We start from the raw sequence: 26,073 nt of genomic DNA, 5'->3' as shown, positions 1-26,073 counted from the left end.
AAAGTTAAACTATTTTTTTATGAAGCCATAACTTGTGTTTCTTCTGTCACTTTCTTCACAAACCTCAACCATAGGCAAAGGTTCGTTTACAAGTTACTAAAACACTCGCAAATTAGTTATCACTTCTCTGTAGATGTCCAAAAACTAAATAAATCTTGTCATAGAAAAGCGGATTGCGATGAGTGCGCTTTCGAAACACCTCAAAACCTTGATTTGGGGCTAAAGAGCTATTTGATATTTTTGTGTTATAAAACAATCTTTAATACCACAAAATTACTAAACTATACGTAGTCAAATAACACAGCATTTTGGACATGAAACACTTTTGTGTTCTCTATGCAAGAAAAAGAATTCTAACAAAAAAGTATTTAGAGCAGCAAAGTGAAGACTCGATGCGAAAGAGAGTCATCTGACCCCATAACCCATCGTAGTGAAGTTGCATGTATCTATTGTTATCATTAATTATATAATAAACACTATTTGAGTTGACGAAGATTTACAAGTTAAAAGTTCATAAACATCCAGCAACCTATGAAATCAACGGCTGATTTCATTAAAAAAGTAACTAAAGAAACTGCAATAATAGTAATTCCGTTCGAGCATATATCTGTTAAGTCCGAAAGTCTGATAATTTTAGACGTTGTCGACTTTAGACATTATCTAGTTTATGGAAAGTTGCACGGAGTAAAAGACGGAGATATTAACATGAGTGTTCTCTAATAAAATTTAATATCCACAAACATCGCTGAAGTCCAATATTAGAAAATGGAGAAAACAGACAAAATGGAGAATATGAAATCTTCATTGCTGATACGTCGAAAATAACCACCGTTTCCAAAATGTGTAGATGGCTTACTGTATACAGGAATCATTCTCACACCTATACTAATATAAAGCGCTTAATTATCGTTAACGTTAGTCTTGGAATACTCTGTTCCCTTATATATATAAATACGTTTATATCCATATTAGTTGGTGTAATATTTTATTGTTATTTTACATAAATAATTCTATATCCACATGACTAGAGGGTCCATTTGTAATCGTGTTTGTTTTTAGAATGCATACATGTGTGTTTCTTTGTTATACTAACATTTATGACAAAGATAATTAACTTGAAATGCAGATAATATGATTGTTAAACCTTTGATAAGCCAGACAGTTTTTCAACTTTGTTCTTTCATTGTTACTAGTAACATTTGAACTCGGTTACAACACAAGTGAACGTTTTTATGGAGTTTGTTTATTGCATAAAACAAAAAAACCACTGGTTAGTTAACTGTTATTTATAATGCTTACTTTTTACATCAGTTACTGATTGTGTAGTTAATTGACCATTAAAAGTAGGAACAAAGAAAGACAATTTTAGGTTTAGATATTTGGTTATTTACTCTTTCTGTGGACGATTTTATATATATAGTTGTAAGTTAAACTAGTCATGCTTTCTTACCTATGCTCTTCACTTTACATGATCTAAGTCTTTCTCTTTGTTGATATGAGAGAGAATATCGATCGACATACCAGATATCAACAAAAACAAACTTTAATACGTTTAAAGTACCTTTGACGATCGTACAGTACCGTTAACTTCTTAACGTTTTGATGTCTGACATTATAAGGACTTTTAAACTCACGAGAAAAATGTTTGTATCGTCATTATCACTGCATTACTTACTCCTCAAGTGGGAACACCAACTTGACTGGAACAAAGAAGAATCTGTAAGGACGGAAGAGACTTTAATTTTTAAAACAATTGAATCACCAACGATATTCACGGATGTCTTTCCTTTTACTTGGATCGAATAAACTGATGGTTATGTAGTTTTAATTACAACTCAGACCATTAAACTAATTAGGAGTGTACTCTTTTAAGACTAAGAGTTTACTAATTCCGCCATGAAAATCTTTCCCAAATACTGATTTCCATGGTTCATTGCGTTATCTAGTTTGGTCAGCTGTCAGCAAGAATCACAAAGAGGGAAAGTATGGAACGGATGGTTGATACAGAAACTACACTGTCTACTCGATGAACCAAGTGATATATTGTTACATCCATGGTCTCATGCTTCTGTACCTTAGAAAACTTTATTTTTTTCATATCGCGTGTACCAGCATGTAATTACACGGAAGTTGAATGGATAGTGCGTGCATTGGTTTTTAAATCACCATATACAAGCTTACGTCTTTGAATAATTTAACATTATTACTTGGCCAACATGGTAGAATAAAATACAAGTGACGGTTATTCCAGAATAGAAACTACTGATATAATTAACAATCGCAACTTAAGCTTGTTGTGATTAGTGTTTCTTTGAAATTAAGCACAAAGGTACACAATGGGCTGCCTGTGCTCTGCCCACCACGGGTATCGAAACCCGATTTCTAGCGGTCTGAGTCCGTAGACATATCGCTGTGCCACTGGGAGGCTGTAATTAGTATATAAACCAGAGGAAATAAAAACATTTAAGAAGGAAGTTTGCCAAACGAAATTTGTTGCGATTAATTCATATATGTATATAGACGTTGGAAAAACCACTCAAACGAGGACAGGTAGAAACAGTAATTAATTAATCGTGCTCCTCATTTTGTTATAACAAAATCTATAAATTTTGTATGTATTCGTCAAATTAAATCGTGGCTCTGTGCTCTAAGATAGAGTTATTTATAATATCGTGTATGCATCGTACACGTTTCACAGTTCATACAATTTTCATCAGAGAACGTGATCAGTTATCTGCTCAATTTCAGATCCCTACACTGTCAGAGACTACGAGTTCATAAGAATTTGGTTGTTGCTTTAATTCTTCACTCTATTCTTCTCATCGCAATCTCGTCCCCAGTGATTTTCAGTGACTCAATGTCTACATATGCAGATATAGGAAATATTGTAAGTGACAAACGTAAAAGTATACCATTTATGTAATGACTAAATGAAAAAGTAACATACGTATATAAAAGCTAGGAAACTATAAGGTGTGTAATAGCTATGTAAAAGTAAGACTAGCACGTGCCATAATAATTATATAAAAGTAAATTAAACTATCTACACATCACTTACATGACTCCTGTTATTTTTATAAATTATACACACTTTACATATTTAGATACTTACCACCATTGTGAGCTTTTATATGTTCTGTCTTAAATATGTAAGCTCTCACATTATCAACAAGTGTCGAGTTTGCTAGAATTACATCCCAAGTACACATTTTTATTAGTGTTTTACCTGCATAACATAGTTACCAAGTTTCTCAAAGTTAATGTGCTTTTACACATTTAATAATTTCTCAGAATATATGAAACTCTATCCTCTATACTATGTTGTTTTGAACGTTTACAGGACTGGCTTTGTAAAATCATCTTATCCTTGAAGATGTACGCTGCTATGGCTAGTGTTAACTGGATGTTTGTGGAGGGATTGCTACTGCACAGTCGAATTACAGTGTCAGTATTTCAGCAAGAAGCTCCTTTCAGAATCTACTGTCTCATAGGATGGGGTAAGTCACATCTTATGAAGAGTTGCACTAACAGATTTCTTTGATAGTTTGTGTGTGTGTTTGTTTTCTTATAGCTAAGTCACATCGGGCAATATGCTGAGTCTACCAAGGAGAATCGAACCCCCTGGTTTTAGCCTTGTAAATCCGTAGACTTACCACTGTACTAGTGGGGAACAGTGGTTTGTGTCGATGCATACCAACAAAACTTAATTCCGAATTTAACAGTTATGCACGACCTCATCAGAGCTTTAACTTTCTTATTTACACCTAGTATGACTTTATTATTTGTTATTTGTAAAAATGGTGAACACATATGTTGGACGTTTGGATAGATTTATATACTTAAGGTTTCAATACGGAAAGTTTGGCTGACTGTACTTTTATCTATCTATGTCCCAAAGCTCTGGAGATACAATATATTTTTTTATTTTTTGAGAAGTACATCTGTAGTTTTTTAATCAAAACGAAGTAGCATTTTCCATTTTTCATTTTATTAAACTGTTGAATAATATGGACAAGAAAAGTGTCGCCAAATTTCTTTATAATCCACAAGTAAGTTGTAGGACTATAATACGTTCTAACATAATAAGATCAAAAGCACTAAAAGAAAGATTTTCCGATAATCCTAGAACTATATCTGTTGTTATTTTTTGTAAGTTAATCATACGTTAATGTCAGTATACTGAGTCGTTTCGTTTTAAATAAAACGTATCCTATTTTGGGAGTAACAATTGTAAAGGATTTACAAGGATTTAAAGGATTTATTTATTTTAATATTTATGTTTGTTTCAGTTCAATATATATTTATACTTTTAAATATATTTTGCGAAAGTCCCGGCGATTCTATAAATTTGTAGAAGATTCTCGAGTGTAAGAATCAACAATATATGTTTTACGAAAGCACTAGCGTATCTTCAAATATTGTGGCCAACTGAGCATTCGAGAACCTCACCCTAAAAGTTTATAAACCGACATGTGGAATGAGAGTTTTATATTGTTGGTCTGCTACAGTTAGTCTACTATAAACCTCGGAAGCTATAATTGTGATAAACTCTTATTAGTCGCCGAACTACAGACATGTGACGAGGAACGTTTATAGATTTCGACATTACAACCCGTTTAACTTCAGTGGATTAACTTCGGAGTGTTTCTAAGAGAACGTTAGATGTTTTCCTTGTGGGAGGGGGGAACAAAAAACTCACGGATGAAGAAGCAAGATGATTTTCCGTAATGAAATGTACCCGTGTATCAACACAGAATTAATTCACTTATCGTGAACTATCGATAAAATATTCAGTTCCAGAGCAGATAGAAGGTCGAGTATTGTTTGTAATGCTTTTCTATTAAACGGTTATTTGTAATAACCGTTATCATAAATGGTATTGTTGTTTGTATATTAAAATATATTTATGTTAAGAAAGAAAATTGTATCAATCTTGTTGGCAAATATCACAAACGTGATGCATACTGGCATTCAGTTAGCTTATAAATTAAAAATGAAATTTTTGGTGATTTCAAATAATAATACGTTAACATACGTAACACAGTGAGTCGGAAACTCGTCCGAAATAAATTATAATACGTAACAACTTTCAAGTAGGACAAGATATTGACAGTGATAATTTACCTGTCTGGTGTTTCTTCATTCTCACCTCCATACAAATAAATCAATATAAACCGAAAAATGCAAAGGTAAGAAAGATAAATGTATTGCGTATCAACCAATTCTTGAAAAAATTCTACATAAAATAAATAACGCTGTGGATGTATCAGAAATATTTCTTTGTTTCCATACATTCACTAAATACCTAAAAATTGCAGCATAGTTTACTACATCCAAGCATAAACAACCAATAACAGCACAGAGATGGATACCCCACGCACAAATATTAGAAATGATAAAAGACAGAAGGAAATTGCATATGCAATTAAAACAAAGCAAAGATTCTGCACTTAAAAAAATATGTCGTATCAATTATGTCGTTTGTAAAAAAAATGCCAACTTCGTTTGAAGAATTATACTCTTCGTACGACTTCTGTTGGATTTTAGTATAAATGTTAAGTAATTAGCCGTTTCCGTATTTTATCTAGTGGCGTTTAGTGTGGTGTTAAGGGAATAAAAGAACTTAAAATATTAATATTTCAATAATAATAATAACAGCCTAAAGAAACTTGTAAAATGTTATATAACTATACCAAGTGATATAGAAAACACAAAATATCTTACCGAATGCTAATTTGGTGTAGAAGACTTTCAAAAGGACCCAAAAAAATCTCCTACAGATAATAAATGTGAAAAGCACGCATAAAAAAAGGCATTGCTACCTAATTAACACATTGAGAAACAAAATAAAAAACAAAGTTCTATAACTATAACAAGACAGCTGAGATTAATTCTGCTCCCAACTAAATGACTAAAAAGACTAAAAGCAGTTTTTGACACACTCAAAAACATTAACTAACACAACAAACCCAAACAGTAACTACACACTTTTAGAAACATAAAATAAGATAGCATACACCATAGCAACGACAAATCTTCAACTGCATTTAAAAAACACCTTCAAAATACGTTTAAAGCACACCAGGAACCAAATATGAATGCACAATTCTTCAACAAAGTCAATATCTATGTTACACAAAACGAAACCAAGTACACACCAAAATTCCCTGTTAACACACAAAATATAACAATGAATATCGAAGAAATAGAAAATTCAATAACAGAGATCACAAAAGCAATTACAGAAACGGAAGTAAATTAGCTATAAAAGCTACACAAAAGAATAGCATCAGGAAAAGATGGTACACAGACTATCTTCAAGCACTCTTTAAAATGTATGAGTACCTGACAGTACACTAAGCTCCGGATACATCCCGGTTTCTTGAAAGCAAGCGATTGTGCTTAGGTTCCATTGAAAAAAAAAGCCAGTAAATAAACCAAACAAATCTCTATGACGAGAAACTCACTTGAAATTAAAATGTATCTCAGAACGGCTGGTATGGGTATTAACACTTTTATTGATAAACAGAGAACAACGTTTCGACCTTCTGAGATGCACATAAACCAAACAGCTACCACCTGATCAGCCTGACCAGCTGTGTAGTAAAACTCTTGAAAGAATAAAAAGTAATATACCGTCAAATGACCTAGAAGCAATCTCAAGATTGCCAGAAATCTAAAATGGATTTAGAAAATTTGGAGAGACAACAGACCACCTGGTCATATTAACAGAAATAATTATAGAGAGTTTTAATAAATATAAATGCACTGTTGCCTGCTTTCTCAATGTTGAAATAATTTTCGATACTGTGTGGCGCGGTGGTCTTAGATTCCGAGGATTATATTCAGGCTATATAACTTTTTTGAAAATAGAAGTTGTAAAATAAATTTTAGAGGAACCTACTCTGAGAACTTTATCCCAGAGACACGCGTTTCCCATAAGGGGTAGTCAGCTCTATTCTATTCATTATTTATGTGAGCAGTATGCCCTCACAAGATCCAAACTTTGGGCTTGTATCAGAATTCGCGAATGATGTTGGAAAAGTGCCTCTAGCCATCCATAGCAGCGACAAATCTTCAACGACGATTAAATAATATAGAAGAATAAATGTTTCAAAAAATCAACTACTCACTTTCACAAAACATAAAAAGAGATTCACCCAAATTATATATATATAAATGAAACACTTCTCCATACCACAAAGTCGGCAAATTTTTTAGGTTTAACCTTTGACCTAAAGCTAACGCGGGTAAGCACACAAATAGTGTATTAACAAAAATTTGGAAATATACAAATTATGCAAGAAGCTTAACCGCAAAAAACAAGGAATCGCACCAGATAATAACATAAAAATATACAAAACATATATACGCCCTACCGTTGAATACGCATACTCTGCATTGATAAACATAGCACCCAAGCACATAAGTAAACTATAATCAATACCAGATAATAGCATAAAAATATACAAAACATATATACGCCCCACCGTTGAATACGCATACTCTGCATTGATAAACATAACTCTCTAATTACTATAGCACATCGTCAAAATGTATGTACAATTACGCAAACATACAAATCATTACCGACATACTCTTATAATAATTCTTTAAATAACTTTGAGAAAAACTGGCAACCTCCTTTGTGAACTTGATTGCTACTACATACATAAGTGAGTATGTAGTACTCTAGTCAGAGGCTAGCACCTCTGACCTGTTAACAAATATTTTAGAAATAAATAATTAATGAGACCACAAAACTTGCACTAATTTTGGACTGAACTTAAAACATTTCAAAAAGTGTATTATACGTAAAAATTTCTTTTATCAGTTTTAGAACGAACGAAGTGTGTTGACTGTATATACAGTCATGTGAAAAAGTTAGGACACCCTATGAAAGCCTGTTTATTTGTGTAACATTTTTGGATATATAAATATATAATCTGAATTTTAACAATACTGAGAGATTATAGAAATGTAACTAAACAATTAAAACTCAAGAAAAGACTTTCAAGATCTTCTGTAAATGCAATTCTACAAAAATGCATATTCTAACTGAGGAAAAAGTTAGGACACCCTACCCCCTAATAGCTAGTGTTACCCCATTTGGCTGAAATAACTGCAGTGGGACGCTTCTTGTAGCCATCTACCAGTCTCTGACATCGGTCTGAAGAAAGTTTTCCCAACTCCAAAATGCAGAATTCTGTCAGCTGTGAGATGTTTGAAGGGTTTCTTGCATGTACAGACCATTTCAAGTCACCCCACAGCATCTCAATGGGATTAAGATCTGGGCTTTGACTCCCATTCCAGGACTCTCTATTTCTTAGTTTTCACCCAGTCCTTGGTGAATTTACTGGTATGTTTTGGTTCATTGTTGTGTTGCAGGGTCCAGTTCCGCTTCATCTTTAATTTTCGTACAGATGGTCTCATATGAACCTCAAGCACCCTCTGATACACAGCAAAATTCATGGTGGATTCTATGATTGTAAGCTGTCCAGGTGCTGCTGCAGCAAAGCAGCCCCAAACCATGACACTTCCACCTCCATGCTTTACAGTTGGTTTGAGGTTCTTTTCCTGGAATGCTGTATTTGGTTTACGCTAACATGTCCTCTGTTCTGTTGTCCAAGTAATTCAATTTTGAACTCATCTGCCCAAAGAACATTATTCCAGAAGTCCTGGTTTTTGTCTACATTCTCTCTGGCAAACTTTAGTCTGGCCTTAAGGTTTCTCTTAGAGAACAAATGTTTCCTCCTTGCACACCTCCCATGCAAGTTAAACTTGTGCAGTCTCTTTCTGATTGTAGAGGCATGCACTTTCACATCAACAGTAGTCAGAGCCTGCTGTAGGTCCCGTGATGACATGTTAGGGTGTTTGGAGACCTCTTTTAGCATCTTGCAGTCTGCTCTCGGTGTGAACTTGCTTGGACGACCAGACGTGGGCACGTTAGCAATTGTTTTGAAAGCCCTCCGCTTGTTGACTGTTTTCCGGACAGTGAAATGGCTGATTTCAAAATCTTTTGGGATCTTTTTAAATCACTTACCAGACTCATAAGCTGCTACAATTTTCTTTCTAAAGGCCTCAGACAGCTCTTTCGCTCTCACCACGGTGCTCACTCTCACTTCAACAGTCAGGAGCACTCCAAACTAAATGTCTGAGGTTTAAATAGGGCAAGCCTCATTCAAAATGCTGAGTAACGATCTTCTATTCATGTGCACCTATTCATGTGGGGGTGTCCTAACTTTTTCTTCAGTTAGAATATGGATTTTTGTAGAATTACATTTGCAGAAGATTTTGAAAAGTCTTTTATTCAGTTTTAATTGTTTAGTTATATTCCTATAATCTCTCAGTATTGTTAAAATTCAGATTAAATATCTATATATCCAAAAATGTTACACAAATACACGCTTTCATAGGGTGTCCTAACTTTTTCACATTACTTTACTGAACTGTTCATCGATTGTAAGACTGCGATACCGAAATTAATCAACGATATGCACAACAGAAAAATGCTAATAAGAATACCTACATGGACATTTGCTCTGAAAGAGGTCAGAAAAAGTGCGGTTTTCTCCGACTCAGATGTTGTATCAACATAAACATTCACCTGTTCACCTGGTTTGGTTTGGTTTGAATTTCGCGCGAAACTACACCAGAGCTATCTGTGTTAGCCGTCCCTAATTTAACAGTATAAAACTATAGGGATGGGAGCTAGTCATCACCACCTACTGCCAATTCTTGAACTACTCTTTTACCAACAAATAGCGGGATTGACCGTCACATTATAATGCTCCCTTCGCTGAAAGGGCGAGTATGTTTGGTGGATGGGGATTCGAGCCCGTGACCCTCAGATTGCGAGTCGAGCGTCTTAACCAACTGCAGAGGCTCCACAGAACTGACAGAAGGAAGAGGTCTCATTGAAAATGGCCATCCCTGGTAAAAAAAAAAACAATGTCTTCATGAAGAAACAGATGTCATCACACAGCGTTACAAGAGGGTTACTTTCACACGTTCTTACGAAATTTCTGATGTCCTAGTCAAATAAACAACTTACGAATGAAGAGAAAATAAAGCATAAATGCAACTTTAGAAAATCGTGGTAAAAATGGGGCTTTGAAAGTATACGGTAGTGGACGATGCTTGCATCGTATGTATGTTAGCTGTGTACTCGACGAATGATGATGTTTCAGTAAGTATGTACATGTTATCCTTTCAGGTTTTCCGTTTGTTTTCATACTGACTTGGTGCCTACTGATGTCACGCGACTTAAATTCGCTCTGCTGGAAAGGCTATGGAGACTCGGATTTCGTGTGGATTCTAACAGGTCCTATGTTACTTGTTCTTCTGGTTAGTATTGCTCGATATATTTCGTCCTGTGTTTTGTTAAACCATAACTTGTTCGGAATCACAATTTTTTATTTGTAAAAACCTAAGTTTAAATATAGTGAATAAAAGATGTAATCTTGTTCCTTTCGTCTGGTGTTTAATTATAGTTTGTTCAGTAACACACTTTTACATATTATACTGTAAAAACATAAACTAAGACGTAGATAGTCTACCAACATTTTCTCTGTTTATCCAAAAATTGATCAACCAAACTGTTATTTAGTTTCGCGAAATGTTACTTAATCCTACGTAAAAACTGATTAGCTGTTATCTAGATTCACGGAATGTTACTTAATCCTACGTGAATATTAATTAACTGTTATTTAGATTCACGGAGTGTTACTTAGATCTTGTGTGAATATTGATTTAAAATGATTGTGAAATGTTCATTATTCTTTTGTTTGAATTTAACAGTAGTTTTTTCATTTATTTGATTACTATGTATCTACATAGTAGCCAATCAGAGCACTTTCGGTAAATGCAAGAAGATTCAAACTGCAGTTAATTTAGAATGAAGGAGCAGATCTTAGAATGATGTTCACAGCTTCTGCTGTACTTTTAACATTTATATTTTGTTTGAATCTATTATCCAAGGAACTTAAGTCAGTCGGTCTGCTTTCTTTAGACCCTTGCACTTTGTGCATTAGTCCTGTTATGATATTTTCATGAAAATCAGTTTATTTAAGGCACATCAAGGTAATAATAAATGAATACTATTCGTCAGTTTGCAACACGCATCGCGCCTTTTGTTTTTAAACGTAAATGAAAACCTCAATAAGATTATTTACAATTGCGTACAAATCCAATTGTATTGATACTTTAACTACTAGTCTAATCTTTTCCAGTTTTTATAATCAAAATAGCAGAGTGAAAAAAATCACTTCAATACACCATTCAATGATTAACAAAGAAGTTAGATTCATCTTCTAATTTGTATCACTTAATACTCTTTCAATGATTGATTCCTCTCGCTCACATATCGTGGAATCAGTATCATAAAAATACGATAATGCGTATAATTTACATTTGCATTTACATAAGTGCATCCTCTTAAATATTTACCAACTTTGCATTTACATTTCAAGCTATATTAGGTATAACAGAAGTCACCATAAGATTGGAATAAGATATTTGTCAGATAAATGCCTACCACATGTTCGTGGATCAGGAAGCTACTTGTCGGTTAAATTCATAGCTTTGCAAACAATGGTCTAGTTTAGATTCTGAAAGGCTGAAATCTTCGAAGGTTGGTGGTAAGCATCTAAGACCTGATTTGGTTGCTGTAAATATTTGGATGTGTAGATTAACCATGATTTCTGGTAAGTTATCTTTATCACAAAGTGTCCTGCTAAATATTTATTGTTGAAATAGAAATAGCTTCAGGAACGTGATTGCCTATGTCTGACCCACCACACTTTACAAATAGCTTCAGGAACGTGGTTGCCTGTGTCTGACCCACCACACTTTACAAATAGCTTCAGGAACGTGGTTGTCTGTGTCTGACTCACCACACTTTACAAATAGCTTCAGGAACGTGGTTGCCTGTGTCTGACCCACCACACTTTACAAATAGCTTCAGGAACGTGGTTGCCTGTGTCTGACCCACCATACCCTACAAATAACTTTAGGAACGTGATTGCCTGTGTCTGAATCCCCCCACACCCTACAAGCTCGCGAAGAACTTCAAGATTATATATGTAAAAACGGCTCGTTTGGGTTGAGAAAATTTTTTACATAGAGAAACGAACACTGTCGTTAATGGAGGAAATGTAGCTGGCATGTTGTGTCTGGTTCACAAAGTTTAAATTGATTGATGCAATGAGATAAACTTGTCAAGTCTTTTAATTCAAAACACCTTCAATGATGGTGTTTTAATACCAGTACCTTTTTAATAGAATGCAATCAATGCCTGTAGCGTGGATGGCTTAATGTCTATGTTCAGAAAATGCATTACCAATTATATCAATACTTAGACCCAAAATTCATTACCCCTTGTAGCATGTTTTCATCGTTTTGTTCTTGGGGTATATTGTCATATTAAATACTGTCTAGATCTGGAACATGTATTAGTTGTTTTTTCTTTAATCACACGTTTTTTTCACAAATAAAACACGATATTTGTAATTTTGCCAGTCTGCAAGTTGAATCTTCATAAGCATTTACTTATACAGAATTGGTCTTTCTTGCGTAAGTGTTTTGATTTAATCTTCTGTTTTTGATCAGAAACATATTATCGTTACTACTGAATTTTATTGCTTATTGTTGTTGTTCTTGTTTTGAAAGGATGCGTAAATGAAACTTATTATTGTCATTATTGAATTTGATTGCATACATGACCTGAAATCCTGGTGTGCTAGCCTATAGAGTGTCTTTTTACTTTGGCCTTGTTGGCTTTTCATGCATTTCAAAAATCTATGTTTCGCCGGTTATTTTCTTTCTCTAAAAAACGCTGACCCAATACCAACTCTTACAAAAACACGACAAAAAATTGATGAAATTATAGTGTATAATTAAGTGAGTCTCAATAGCTACTCCATTATAGATATCCCCCTTCTTAGTATTCTATGTTTTTATTGTACATGGAGCCTGGGTCACAATTAAATATGTATAAGTAAACAGAAACACATACACACACACACGCATATACATATATACGACCATTATTATTTGCTTATACCTAATTAATTAACAGTAAATAACATTAAGTATTGTTCGCTGGATTAGAAGACTACCAAGGGGCTTAGATACAGTTTCGGGTAGCTATAGCCCTAGTAGTCCCCACCTCCTATTGCTCTTCATGTACGGATATTTACATCCAGTTACTATTACTATATTAATAACCTAAAAACAATTAAATTGGTATTACACATTCCTAGAAATGTGACAGAATCATTTAGAAATCGTATACACTGTATAAATACATAAAAAAACAAAGAACCTGCTCATGAGCCTTAACAGTAATCATACATACTGATACTCTAGTATTCTGACCACCAATGACAGAGAGTTAGGTTTGCACGTGTAGCATATTCTCTAAAGACCATCGTGTGTTACAGTGTATGTATATATTTAGTGCTCGTGATTTATACCAGTGGCATAAACAATATCAACAATAACATAGTAAGTAACAAGTACTGTTAACACTGCAAAAAAAAAAGTGTTTGCTTCTTGAACACTGTTGGGTGTTCCATATAGATTTTTGGCTGCTGATCACGAAAATCACATCCACACTAGCCCATCACGTACCGTTTCATCGAAATCTTCAGTTTTGTAATTTTTTACTTATATCTGAGTCCAAAAATTTTCGTTTCTGTAAGAGACCTATGCAGTCATGAAATCAGGCCAGGTTGGAAGCTGTTCTGTGGAAGTATGCAGCCCGGGCATGTCTTGGCAAGCCACAGCCAGCTTGACACTGTCTCAGCAGGCTATAAAAGTGGCTTGTATACAGAGATGCTGCTCAGTGGATTAATATAGTCCTTATAGTGTGTACGGATCGTTTCAGAATATAGCATTGTCTCAGTGGCACTGTAACAAGTAAGTTAGATGTTATAGACGTTTTACAGGACGATTGGTGTCGGTCAATATGTCTCGCCAATGTCGTAACAGCCGCAATACATTCTGCTATATTTGTGGCGAGTATACGAGGGCTGTTTAAAAAATACACGGACTGTTTGAATTGCGCGGCTCCAGTTGGTTCCAGGGGAATCCGCTTGGTGTCGCTAGGTTTGCACAGATAAGATGATTACGACGCTATTTCCCGATTGCAGATATCTTCATTTGTGTATTAGGTACACGGTTTTAAGTGAAGTGCGATTTTTTCGTTTGACGGATTTCAGAATGAATGACCTGAAGGAGCAACGACTTGCTGTGAAATTTTGTGTTAAACTTGGAAAATCTGCGACTGAAACTTTTGCTATGCTTAACACGACTTACGGTGATGTTGCTATGAAGCGTACGGCATCTTTCAAGTGGCATGAACGTTTTAAGGATGGTCGACAATCCATTGAAGATGATGAGCGTCCTGGACGTCCTTTCACGTCAACTGACGACCCACACGTCGACAAAATCAACACCCTGGTGCGGGCAAATCGACTTCTGACTGTCAGGGAGCTTGCTGAAGAGTGTGGGATATCAGTTGGATCTTGTTACGAGATTTTGACCGAAAAATTGAAGATGCACCGCGTTGCTGCGAAACTCAGCCCTCAGAACTCGTGAGTTTTTGGCCAAACACTCGATCACTGTTCTTCTCCACCCCTCCTTCTCACCTGGCCTTGCTCCTTGCGATTTTTTCTTGTTCCCCAAACTCAAAAGACCCTAGAAAGGAAGAAGATTTGAGACGATTCCCGAGATTAAGGCAAATGCGACGAAGGAGCTGGAGGACATTACAAAAGAAGCGTACCAGGACTGTTTCAACAAGTGGAAACACCGTTGGGATAAGTGTGTGCGTTGGGGAGGAGAGTACTTTGAAGGGGTCCCAGACCTGTAACTCCTAAATAAAGTGCATTTTGTTTTATGACGTCAGTCCGCGTATTTTTTTCACAATGACTGCTCTTGTGAAGAAAGCTTATCGTCTGTACTTCGGCTGTAAAATTGGTGATGAAGACCAGGAATGGGCGCCTCACATTTGTTGTACGACATGTGCTGTCTGTCTGAGAGCTTGGCTCAGAGGCACTCGAAGGACAATGCCGTTTGCTGTCCCGATGATATGGCGAGAACAGAAAGACCACTTGACGGACTGCTACTTTTATTTGACTAATGTGTCTGGTTTCTCTACCAAAAATAAGAAGTCAATTGAATACCCTAATCTGCCTTCAGCAATGAGACCCGTGCCACATGACGACAGTCTTCCAATTCCGAAACCACCAGAGGAATGGATTTTAGACGAACCAGATGAAGAAACTGCAATACAGAGAACTGGCAATGACATTGATCCAGATATTGAATCGTGCTCCTCAGGCGATCCACATCTCATAACACAGTCAGAATTAAACGATCTGGTCAGAGAGTTGAGTCTGTCAAAAGAAAAAGCCGAATTGCTGAATTCGAAACTGCAGGAATGGTGTTTGCTGTCACCAGGTACGAAAATTTCTGTTTTTCGAAGCCGCCAAGATGATATAACCAAATTCTTTGCACAAGTTGGTAGTCTCTGTTTCTGTATTGACATTGAAGGATTGTTCTCTGCTTTGGGTTGTGGCCATAACCCGCAAGAGTGGCGTCTCTTTATTGACTCATCAATGTTAAGCCTCAAAGCTGTTCTGTTACACAATGACAACGTTCACCCTTCAATACCTGTTAGCTATGCAGCACACATGAAAGAAACCTATGAGAACATGGAAATGTTGCTGAAGCACATCCAGTACAGCAAGTACAACTAGAATATCTGTGGAGATCTGAAAGTCATTGCTCTGTTATTGGGACTGCAGCTCGGCTATACAAAGTACTGTTGTTTCATCTGTGAATGGGAAAGTCGTGCCAAAGAGTCACATTATTCTAGACAGAGCTGGCCACTCCAGGACAGAAAAATGTGGCGCATGAACCGCTTGTCGACCCGGCAAAGATTTTTTTGCCTCCTCTTCACATAAAATTGGGACTTATGAAGAATTTCGTGAAAGCAATGAACAAAGAAGGCGAAGGTTTTCATTATTTAAGACAGATGTTCCCAAGAATAACTGAGACCAAGATCAAAGAGAGCATTTTTGTTGGCCCTTAGATCAGTCATATTATGAGTGACAAGCGGTTCGAAGATCTATTAGTTGGGCCAGAAAAGATTACCTGGAAAGCCTTCAAAGACGTTATTGACACCTTTCTTGGCAATTACAGAGCCCCACATTACATTCAGCTGATAGACAAACTTCTCAAAGCATACAAAACAATGAAGTGCAACATGTCACTCAAAATTCATTTCTTCCACTCGCACTTGGACTTCTTCCCTGCAAATCTCGGTGCTCTCAGCGACGAACATGGTGAAAGATTTCACCAGGACATTGCTGCAATGGAAAAACGATATCAGGGTAACTGGACCCATCAATGCTTGCTGACTACTGTTGGACACTGCAACGTGATGCACCGGATATTGAATACAAACGAAAATCAGGAGCAAAACACTTTTAATTATGTTGAACTTAATAGCGTATTAGAAACATAAACGCAATTAAATACGTTATTGCCGGTAAACAGTTAACTGTCTAGTCTTCAGAGTTCCTATGTGATGAAGCAAAATTAAAACTATATTTGTGCATACCCACCAGGTATCTGTCACAATCAGCAAAAACTTTTCAGAAAGCAAAACTTTTCAAAAAATTGTTGTGCTGTGTAATTGATTTATTAGCCACAAGTTGTAGATTTTTTTCCAAAACAACATACCAGCGTAAGACCAAAAAATATGTTTAACTTCCATTTTAAATAATGCTCTTTAATTTCAAACGTATATAAAATTTCTGCGTTATATCGAAACTTTAGAAAACACGTTTTTTTATGATAGATTTAAGCATACAGACATTGAATCTAGTTTTTCATTATAAAAAATGCCCCCCGCTAGTACAGCGGTATGTCTCCGGATTTACAACGCTAAAATCAGGGGTTCGATTCTTTTCGGTGGGCTGAGCAGATAGCCTTTGTGGCTTTGCTAAAAGAAAACACACACATTATAAATAATATATTACTTATCACATAATGCACCAATATTTGTTGTCACAACAACATTTCGATAATGATTAAAGACATATAGTACATAATATATTTCTTACATACCATAGTGCTAATGTAATTTACTTTAAAAGTAGCGAGTGTTTTTTAATCCTATACCCAAGTTGTTCGGCTAAAATATTGTTTGTTTTTCTTTTTGAATTTCGCGCAAAGCTACACGAGGGCTATCTTTCCTAGCCATCCCTAATTTAGCAGTATAAGACTAGAGGGAAGGAAGCTAATCTCCACCACCCACAGCACACTTTTGGGCTACTCTTTTACCAACGGCTGGTGGGAATGAGTGAGCGTTATAACGCCCCTACGGTTAAAAGGGTAAACATATTTGGTGTGACTGGGATCAGAAACCGCGACTCTCAGATTTCGAGTCGAGCGCTCTAACCACCTATCCATAGGTAGGAATGAAAAGGTTGTTTCATGTTAAAAAGGACAAGTTACTATTTCTTTGAATAATCTAAAGTATTCAAGTTTTTTATTTTTATTTTAATTGTGTTTAAATAAAATTACAACCTCTTCTCTATTAACAACCTTTCCACCGCGCAGATAACCCTCAAATAACTCTGCGCAAATTTCAAAAGTGAGCAAACAAACTGATTTCTCCAGTCCCCCTTATATTGTTTTTTTTTTTTACTTATTACTACTTATGACCTGGACAGTATATTTTAGGTCAACACGTTTTTTCTGGTGAACATCATTAGAATTCTGGTCACTAAACTACGAGCTAGTGCCTCGGTGGAAACAGTTCAAGTGAGGTAGGAATAGATTTACTGATCTTTTAATACTATTGTTTAGTGAAATAATTATTTACTTTCAAGCATTATTTAAAAAAAAAGATTTTGTTTTAACAATGAGTTATAATCATGATGAAATGGTTTTATTTTGGCCGATATTTTGTCAAATCATGTAGTATGCTCCACCCTCTATAAACTCCATCATGCTTAAGTGTCATTCTTTATCAATTTGAGTTTTTTTCAATAGGTTAATTCTTTGTATTCCATAATCAGGACTTGTATATAAAGTTTTACGAAAATCATATTATGAAAAAAAACACCTTAGGCTAAAATGTATTTAGCTTATCGTTAAACACAATGATATTTTGTTTGTTTTTTATTATTTCGCTCAAAGCTACACGAGAGTTATTCCACAATCAGTATTAGTTAAAGAAAATATCATATTTTGATCTTGAAAATCTTTATTTTTTAACTGATGTTAAAATACGTAAATAATAGACATGCTTTAAAGAAAATCTTATTATATCCTACACTTTCGATCATACAGTCTTCTAAACTTCACGTATTTATCATGATAAAGAATATCTAAGTATTACATTCTCTTTATGGGACAACAGAATAAAAGAAACAAAACTTTCAAATATTATTCTGTTTAATTTTCAACATATAATTTAATTTCTGTTTAGAAAGGCCATTAAAGCCACAGCCCTTCTATTTCCTCTTTTGGGCGTGACCTATCTGCTGTTTGCCATTAACCCGGGCCATGAACTAGAACAAACGTACATGATTACAAACGCTATTTTTCAATCTTCTCAAGTAAGTAGCTGTTATAAGAAATAGTGTTAATTAGGTGCAAATATTTATCAATTATCCTTTCTATTTTTCAACACCAGTAATCCGTCCTTATTTACTGTGCTATCTTCATATTCAAATAATGAACAGAAAACTGATATGTTTGTTATGTTTTATTAATAAGTACTACACATACAATAAAATAGGCTTCAATTGATCTTCCTCTATTGCTTCTTAAAGGTACCAGTAGTGACGTATTTCCTGTTAAAGAAAGCTTTTGATATTATTAATTCTGTACACGCTTCGAGTACATTTATTTATCAATCAAACAACCTACTGAAAAGTCTTGTTACTGTAGGTTCATGGGTTCCTCCCGTTACGTAATCGGTAAGTTTACGGATGTATAACGCTGAAATCTGGGATTCAGTTTTCTGTAGTAAACTGTGTAAAAATATCATATTGTGTAACTTTCCACTAATAGATCACAACAAACAATCATGTAAGTGTGAATTATTCACTTAATATTGTTGACTTGTAACTAAATTTTTATGAAAATCATTTTATGAAAAAACCTTAGGCTGAGATTTATTTAACTTATCTTTAAACACAATGATATTTTCTTTATTTGTTATGATTTCGCGCAAAGCGAAATTCGAACCTGCGATCCTCAGATTACGAGTCGAGTGCCTTAACCCACCTGGCCATGCCGGGCTGCCGTACAAATACCACTAATATTTCTATTACACACTGATATAACTTGCTATGAAAAGGGTTGGTGATAAGGCCCGTTAATAGGTCATTGTAGAATCTACTTCTATTTCTCGGGAATATCCGAGAAATATCTGCTATCAATATTTTTAGAAATGTGCATCTAAATTATCAAAACATTTTTTGAATATACGAAAATTTTCTGTCATATAGTTTTGTAAAAATGTGCTTTGTAACAAGTTTCTTTCTGTTTCTTTCAGGGTTTGTTTTTGGCTGTACTTTACTGCTTTACTAATTCTGAGGTAAAACTTTCAAGTTTTATTTTTTTCTTATTACTTACAATACACATTAATTTTTCGAACAATATTTGTACATCATTTTCTTAAAATTTTAGTATTGTAGACTTTGTATTGAGCAAACATAATTGTTAGATCCACATTCTTGTTCAACCATTTCTAAAATCATTATTAACTCTCTCTTCAGGTACAGACAGCGTTGCGGAACGCTTATTTGCGTTTTCGTCTGCAAAGATCCACAAAACGATACACCTCAACAGGGCGTGCCGTTTCCGGTGAACAAGGAACATTTCTGGCGCTTTCGACCTACGAATGTGAGCTTGAAAGTTCACTTCTAAAGACATCGCCTTTCAACAAAAGCATTTTAGCTCTCCGTACTTGTCAGGAGATGGAAGCTTGCATTACCAAGAAAGATAATGAAGAAAAATCAAGTCATTACAATTTTTTCCAAAATGCGATATTATGAGCAGATGTTTCAAAAGTAAACTTACAATAAAGTATTTAATCTATTACATGTTATAAAGCATCACAAAGCGTTAGAGGTGCAGAAGTCTCCAACTAGCTCATTTTATCTCAATAAAAAAAAAACGATCTTTATGTTCAGTACTCGGAAAATATTAACACGAAAATTAAAACAGTTTGTATAATTTATTGTTGACTTCTTTTTGCTTCAGTGACAGTGTGTATGCTCTACAAGGATGGAAAACTCGTGTAGGAATAATTAATTTCAAACAGTCTTAAATAGTAGTAATTAAATCATTTGGCATAAAAATAGTTGATGAGTGTGTTCCAAAAACTGAATAAAGTAAATTAAAATGTACAGTCTGTATATAAAGAGTTTATTTTAAATAGTCTTAAAACTAGCAATTAAATCATTTGACATATAAGTAGGTAAGGAGTTATACCTGTGTTTTAAAAGCTGAAAAAAATCAGTTAAACGTCTGACTATTCCATGAAAGCTTCATTTCCGCGTCCGGCCCAGCATAGCCAGGTGGTTAAGGCACGCGCGGGTTCGGATCGTCATCACACCAAACATACTCACCCTTTCAGCTGTAGGGGAGTTATAATGTTACGGTCAATCCCACTATTCATTGGTAAAAGAGTAGCCCAAAAGTTGGCGGTGTGTGGTGATGACTAGTTGCCTTCCCTCTAGTCTTACACTGCTAAATGAAGTCAGTACTCTTATTTGTATTTTTGTTTTTCAATTCACGTGAAGTTTGATAATTATTAACATTTCCATTCACTCGTAGCTTTGCATACTTGTTAAACGTTGTTATGTCAAACGGTTACGTCTGGGTAAATAATATTAGAATTTGTTGAACCATTAGACGAAATAAAGTCTAAAAACTGTTAGTTAAGGTTAATTACTAAAAGGTGTCGAAAGTTTCTTCAGTCATTTCATTCGTACATAGATTTGTTATTTGTTAGTTTTTGATTCGCTTGAACTTATGTATTTATAACTATAGTGAGAAAAAAAATATTTGTTGTTGTTTTTCTTGTTATCTAAACAGTAACATTTTTATTGAGCCACGATTTTGAAAGGAAAAAAATTAAGAATAACCATTTTTTTGAAGATTGTATAGTAAGACCCGATTAACTAGAAATGAATCAAACACCTAAGAGACGATTTAACTGTTGTTCTATTGTTTGTTCGTGAGTTTCTTAATTATTCGACTAGCAACTCATACTTGCATGTGAAAGCATATCGTAATAAACTAATATATGTTAAGTACCTACTGGTGAAAGCTTCATATAGTACCCTTGACCCTACTGTAGCTTTAAACAGATGTTTCATGTGTCACCGTCTTCGTGTTATTTATGTATTAAACGTAATTTTGTAAAGTTATTTGCTGTCATTATTTACTCTGGCAAATAATGTGATGACTCTTTTATCATACTTGAGAATAAAAGACTGTTAAAATCGAGAACCATCCAGTACACACAATACTGATCTATTATGATTTGTATAAGTACATTTTATCGCACGAATCGAAGACCATTTCTTCCATAGTTAAGTTTCATTATCCAGTAGATATGGAATAACTGGTCTATAGCGTTAGCGTGATTTCTCTATATCCTAATGTTGACTTTTTTTTAATCGATTGCCATGACCTTATCAGTTTGCACAAGGTGTCTTAATGTGTTAATTCTCTTACTGTGTTTTCTATTAAGCTCTTGTTTTCAAAAACATAAATAAAACTGAATGAGCGTTCATGATTATGCATAACAAGTTCATTCAAAACATACTTTTGTAACTTGGATTATCCAAAATAAAAAGATAAATAATTTTTTTTTTTACATAGAACAACAAAAACAGCTTTAAAGAAAAGAAGTTCATTGATTTGGTGTCAAACTATTTTCAAGTTAGGATTCTGTAGATAATCACTGAATAATGGAAGGTTCGTCGTTACTTTATACACGCATACACACTTATATATTCATATATAAAGAAAATTTCATTATTCTCTTCGTCATAGCTTTAAACTATAATTATGTTTCGAAGACTAAAGCTTTGAATATCGTGAATTGACACTAGCTACACTGATTAGCTACTTTGTTAAATACTCTGTCTGGTAATTGTTGCCGCAGAGATGTAATCACACCGTTGATTCTTTCAAGACAATGGGCGATAGTAAATATACCTCAAGTCTCCCAGTGGCACAACAGTATTTCTGCAGACTTACAACGCTAGAAACCGGGTTTCGGTATCCGTTCTGGTCAGAGCACAGATAGATAATTGTGTAGCGTTGTAATTAATTTCAAACAGACAAAAATACATATCAAACTTTCAGTGAGACTTACTGGCTTACCAGCACAGCAGAAGAGCAGATATTAAACACTCTTTATTGACCGCCTGTTTAAAGACATGTAAAATAGAAAATACGGTAGTTCCCAAAGAAATCAGCATCCAGCAACTGCTAATGGCAGATCAATGGAAAATATAATTGGAGGATTTTGTAAAGTGTAACAAACATCAGACAATGTCACGTTTAGTGATTCCTTGAACAATAATAGAAATGGTGCTATTTTCATCCACACGTAATGAAGGACATTAAAAAAAAAATATGTCATGTTGAAATTTAGAACCAACCACAAAATCTAGCGTGTGATATGATTTGATGAGAGGCATTTTACATTTTGTTCTGATGGTTGAGTATAAATATACACAGTCTACGTAATATACTATTAGGCTTAAAGACTTGCTCATTAGCTTGAAAATTGAGCTTAAATACGTTCAAAGCAGTTTCATTTAGAGATGGATAATGAAACTTTGCCCAACAGTGTATGAAAATAGCCGTCAATTTTTGTTTATATTTGAAAAGCAAACCCAACAAAAACAGTACAGTCTATAATGAAAACATCTGAGAGTTTTATAAATACACTTTTGAATCATTTTATTAAATTTCATAAGTCCGAACGAGCAGAAACGCCAGAGTAACAATTTAAATCTGCAACTTATACATAAAAAATACTACAAGATACGAAACGTAACATACACCTTCAATTTGACAATCACTAAACATAGACACTTTTTTTTGTTCCTGATGATGAGAAAGTTTCAATCATCATCTACCCTTAGCATCTACGTATTTCTATATTTAAATGTTACATATACGTCTGAAACATTTAACTATTTTTAGACGTTAAACACTACTTAAAATAACCATATATACCGTAACTTTCTTTTGAGCAATCTTTTGCTGGCACCATTTATACTGTGGTCTATCTGGACAATCTCTTGTTGGCATCGTCTATACTGTAGCCTTTTGAAGCAATCTTTTATTAATATCCTCTATACTGTTACATATTTTAACAACTTAATTTTTAGAACCGTCTTTTCTGTGGCTTATTTGAGAAATCTTTCATTGGCACTACTTATAAAGTTACGTTTTCTGAATAATATCTCGTTGACTCTGTAACACTACATAAAACAATATTTTATTCATTAATTGTCAAACGACAGTAAATGTCCTTATGTTCTCGGAGGTTATTTTGTTATTAAACTACAAAAATTCTGTTTTCCGCAGTTTACTAACATATTAACACAGATATAAATACTTTAACTTGTTTACTTTGTGCACGTATCAAACTAATTATGAATAATTTTAAAATACCCATCATATACTCACATTCTAGTATGACGGTTAGAACATTAAACATTACTTCCGATTAAAGTGCATGCTTATACTCTGTACATTTGATAAATATCTCACAAGAATGTTTTTACATTAAAAATAAGTCCAGGATTGATAACTAACATCTTCTCTGAAGTATATTAGAACTCATATACAGATATTACACAATAACAAAGTATGGTATCCAAAATCAAGAGACAATGACGTAGACTTCTGCCTGTATTTTTACATTTATAAAAATACTTATCTGCTTGAGTTTGACTTAAACAAAACTGTTTTTTTCAGTAGCTCACTCGATTTAAATGTTTTCTCTCTCACCCACAAAAAAATTATTTTCATTGAAATTATTATATTGACAGTTAAGTAATGCTATTTCCTCATATCATCGAAAGTATACAAAAAAAACAAATACGTAAAGCAGAAATTAAATGAATTCGTTGTTTTTTGTCAAATAGACATTATAAATCAATAAGAAGTGTTAAGAAAACAGTAATTTGATTTGTTGGGCCGATTACTGTGTACGAATGATCTCTAATATACTAGGGGCTAGAATTTTTTTTATGTTCGCGTCGTTTCATCACACGTAAGAACTGTACATGATTTTGGTTTGAAATGTTTGAGATGGTTTGATATGTTTTTATGTTTAACAATAAACAACTGTTTGCTGTTTACTTGATGCAAAGAACCAGTTTCGTTTTCTACACCTGAGTAGACGTAGCATCAGACTTCTTGCCGTCAGTAACTTCTAACATGCGAATGTTAACACTTTTTGGTGAAGCCCTCTTAGCGCGGTGGCTGCAAGAAGCAGAAACGTCGCAGTAGGAAGAGAAAGTATGAGAAATGTTTCGATCTCTTGAACCAGAATTGGCTCTGCAACGGGTAATAGCTCGAAAATAAGCATTCCTTAGGACTGTTTGTACCTAGTTATATACAGTTTAATACATGTAGCGATATTAGTACCACCATAAAAATATTCACACTGAATTGAATGTGCATTGCGGCTAATAAGCGAAGAGTTAATCAACAAGAGCTAAAACTTAATGAGTGAAACGTCAAACTCATTATTTAAATTTAAGTTATACAGTTATAAAAACCATTTTATAGCTTGAAAAACCCTAAAAAATTTAAAAAGTACCAAAGCTATATTACAAAAATGAATATATGGATGTGTTTAATAACCTAGTTAGCTTTATTGGTTGTGAGACGCCTACAGTAACGTTACATAATTTTTCTAAACAATTTTCTATTTATATATAGATAGATATGGATAAAGTAAATTAAAGGTTAAGTAAAGGTACTAAAAACAAAGCTTATTATACATACCTCGGTGTTCATAAAGCAGTGGAAGATAGATACAAACAAGCCCTGGAAGAAAGAAAGAAAGAAATATTAATGGGAATTTAACTTAAAATAAGACTTAGATGAAAAATTGAAATTCAATAATAATAATAATACATATAACTAGTTTTAAGAGGTCAAAAAGAGTAAAAATTAGTGAATTTATTTATGATGTTGGGCAACAAATTTCAGGTCTTGGTTTCTGCAGATAAGAAACTATTTAAGGGAAGGGTTAGAAAAGGATATGAATGATAAGGAGCTTGTAGCTATAGATCATTCATTGACAAGATTGTAGATAGGATAGTCTGTGGAGTAAATAGAGAGAAAAGAATCAGGTGATGCTACCCAGGGGCACAGGTGGAGGATATTACTGACAGAGCAAAATATATAATAAAGGTGACTAGCAGAAATGCAGATTTTGTGGCACATATAGGGACTAATGATACATGGAGGAGCTAATTAATAAGTAGAACGGGTTGATAAAATTGTTTAAGGAATACTGCTCAGAAATAATTGTGAGGATGCAGTTATAACTTAGTCATTAAGACTAAATGATAGATTAAGTTTAGTATCTAAGGATGAAAATATTGGCTTACTGGACTGGACAGTTCAGCAAAGAATGGATTTTTTTTGGAATGGATGGTTTAAATTTAATAGGGTAGGTCTTGGCTTGTTTGTTAGAGAATGTGAATGATAAGGAGGTTATAGTTATAGATGATTAATTGACAAGGTATGTGGATAGGATAGTCTGCAGTTACTCAGTTGTAAGGGAAGTTCTAAACTAGAACTAGACAGTAGTGAGAGCCAGGAGAAGCTAATGCAAAAAGAATGAGATGTAGAGAAAAATTTAGCATAAGAAATGAATATAAAAGTAGTTATAAGGTTAGGCTTAATTGTTACTATTGTAATGCTAGAAATATAAGAAATAAAATAGATTACTTTAGAGTACTGGTAGAAATGAAGGATCTTGGTATAATAGTATCA

At 34.2% G+C, this 26,073-nt stretch overlaps 2 protein-coding genes across 3 annotated transcripts in view; one reads left to right on the top strand and one right to left on the bottom strand.

Moving 5' to 3' along the window:
- LOC143246235 (corticotropin-releasing factor receptor 1-like) overlaps window positions 1-21,764 on the top strand; it is a 52,620-nt gene extending 30,856 nt beyond the window's left edge. The window contains exons 5-11 of one of the 2 annotated variants that reach the window (XM_076492603.1): window positions 2,749-2,887; window positions 3,341-3,497; window positions 10,217-10,347; window positions 17,755-17,840; window positions 18,506-18,635; window positions 19,580-19,621; window positions 19,803-21,763. In XM_076492603.1, coding sequence (XP_076348718.1) covers window positions 2,749-2,887; window positions 3,341-3,497; window positions 10,217-10,347; window positions 17,755-17,840; window positions 18,506-18,635; window positions 19,580-19,621; window positions 19,803-20,081 — 964 coding nt within the window. In that variant the 3' untranslated portion in view covers window positions 20,082-21,763. Of the gene's footprint in view, window positions 1-2,748; window positions 2,888-3,340; window positions 3,498-10,216; window positions 10,348-17,754; window positions 17,841-18,505; window positions 18,636-19,579; window positions 19,622-19,802 lie in introns of both variants that reach the window. The other variant, XM_076492604.1, reaches the window with a different exon arrangement.
- A 2,685-nt stretch (window positions 21,765-24,449) lies between these two features.
- The window catches only part of LOC143247908 (corticotropin-releasing factor receptor 1-like), a 43,368-nt gene continuing 41,744 nt past the window's right edge, over window positions 24,450-26,073 (bottom strand). Inside the window, exons 11-12 of the mRNA XM_076496457.1 lie at window positions 25,075-25,116; window positions 24,450-24,671 (exon numbers count right to left, since the gene is read on the bottom strand). Of these exons, the coding sequence (XP_076352572.1) occupies window positions 24,450-24,671; window positions 25,075-25,116 (264 nt within the window). The remainder of the gene's footprint in view (window positions 24,672-25,074; window positions 25,117-26,073) is intronic.

Source organism: Tachypleus tridentatus, chromosome 3, assembly GCF_004210375.1.
Source record: "Tachypleus tridentatus isolate NWPU-2018 chromosome 3, ASM421037v1, whole genome shotgun sequence".
Taxonomy (NCBI): domain Eukaryota; kingdom Metazoa; phylum Arthropoda; class Merostomata; order Xiphosura; family Limulidae; genus Tachypleus; species Tachypleus tridentatus.
The sequence above is the reverse complement of the archived record's forward strand: the minus strand, read 5'-3'. Positions and strand labels throughout refer to the sequence as shown.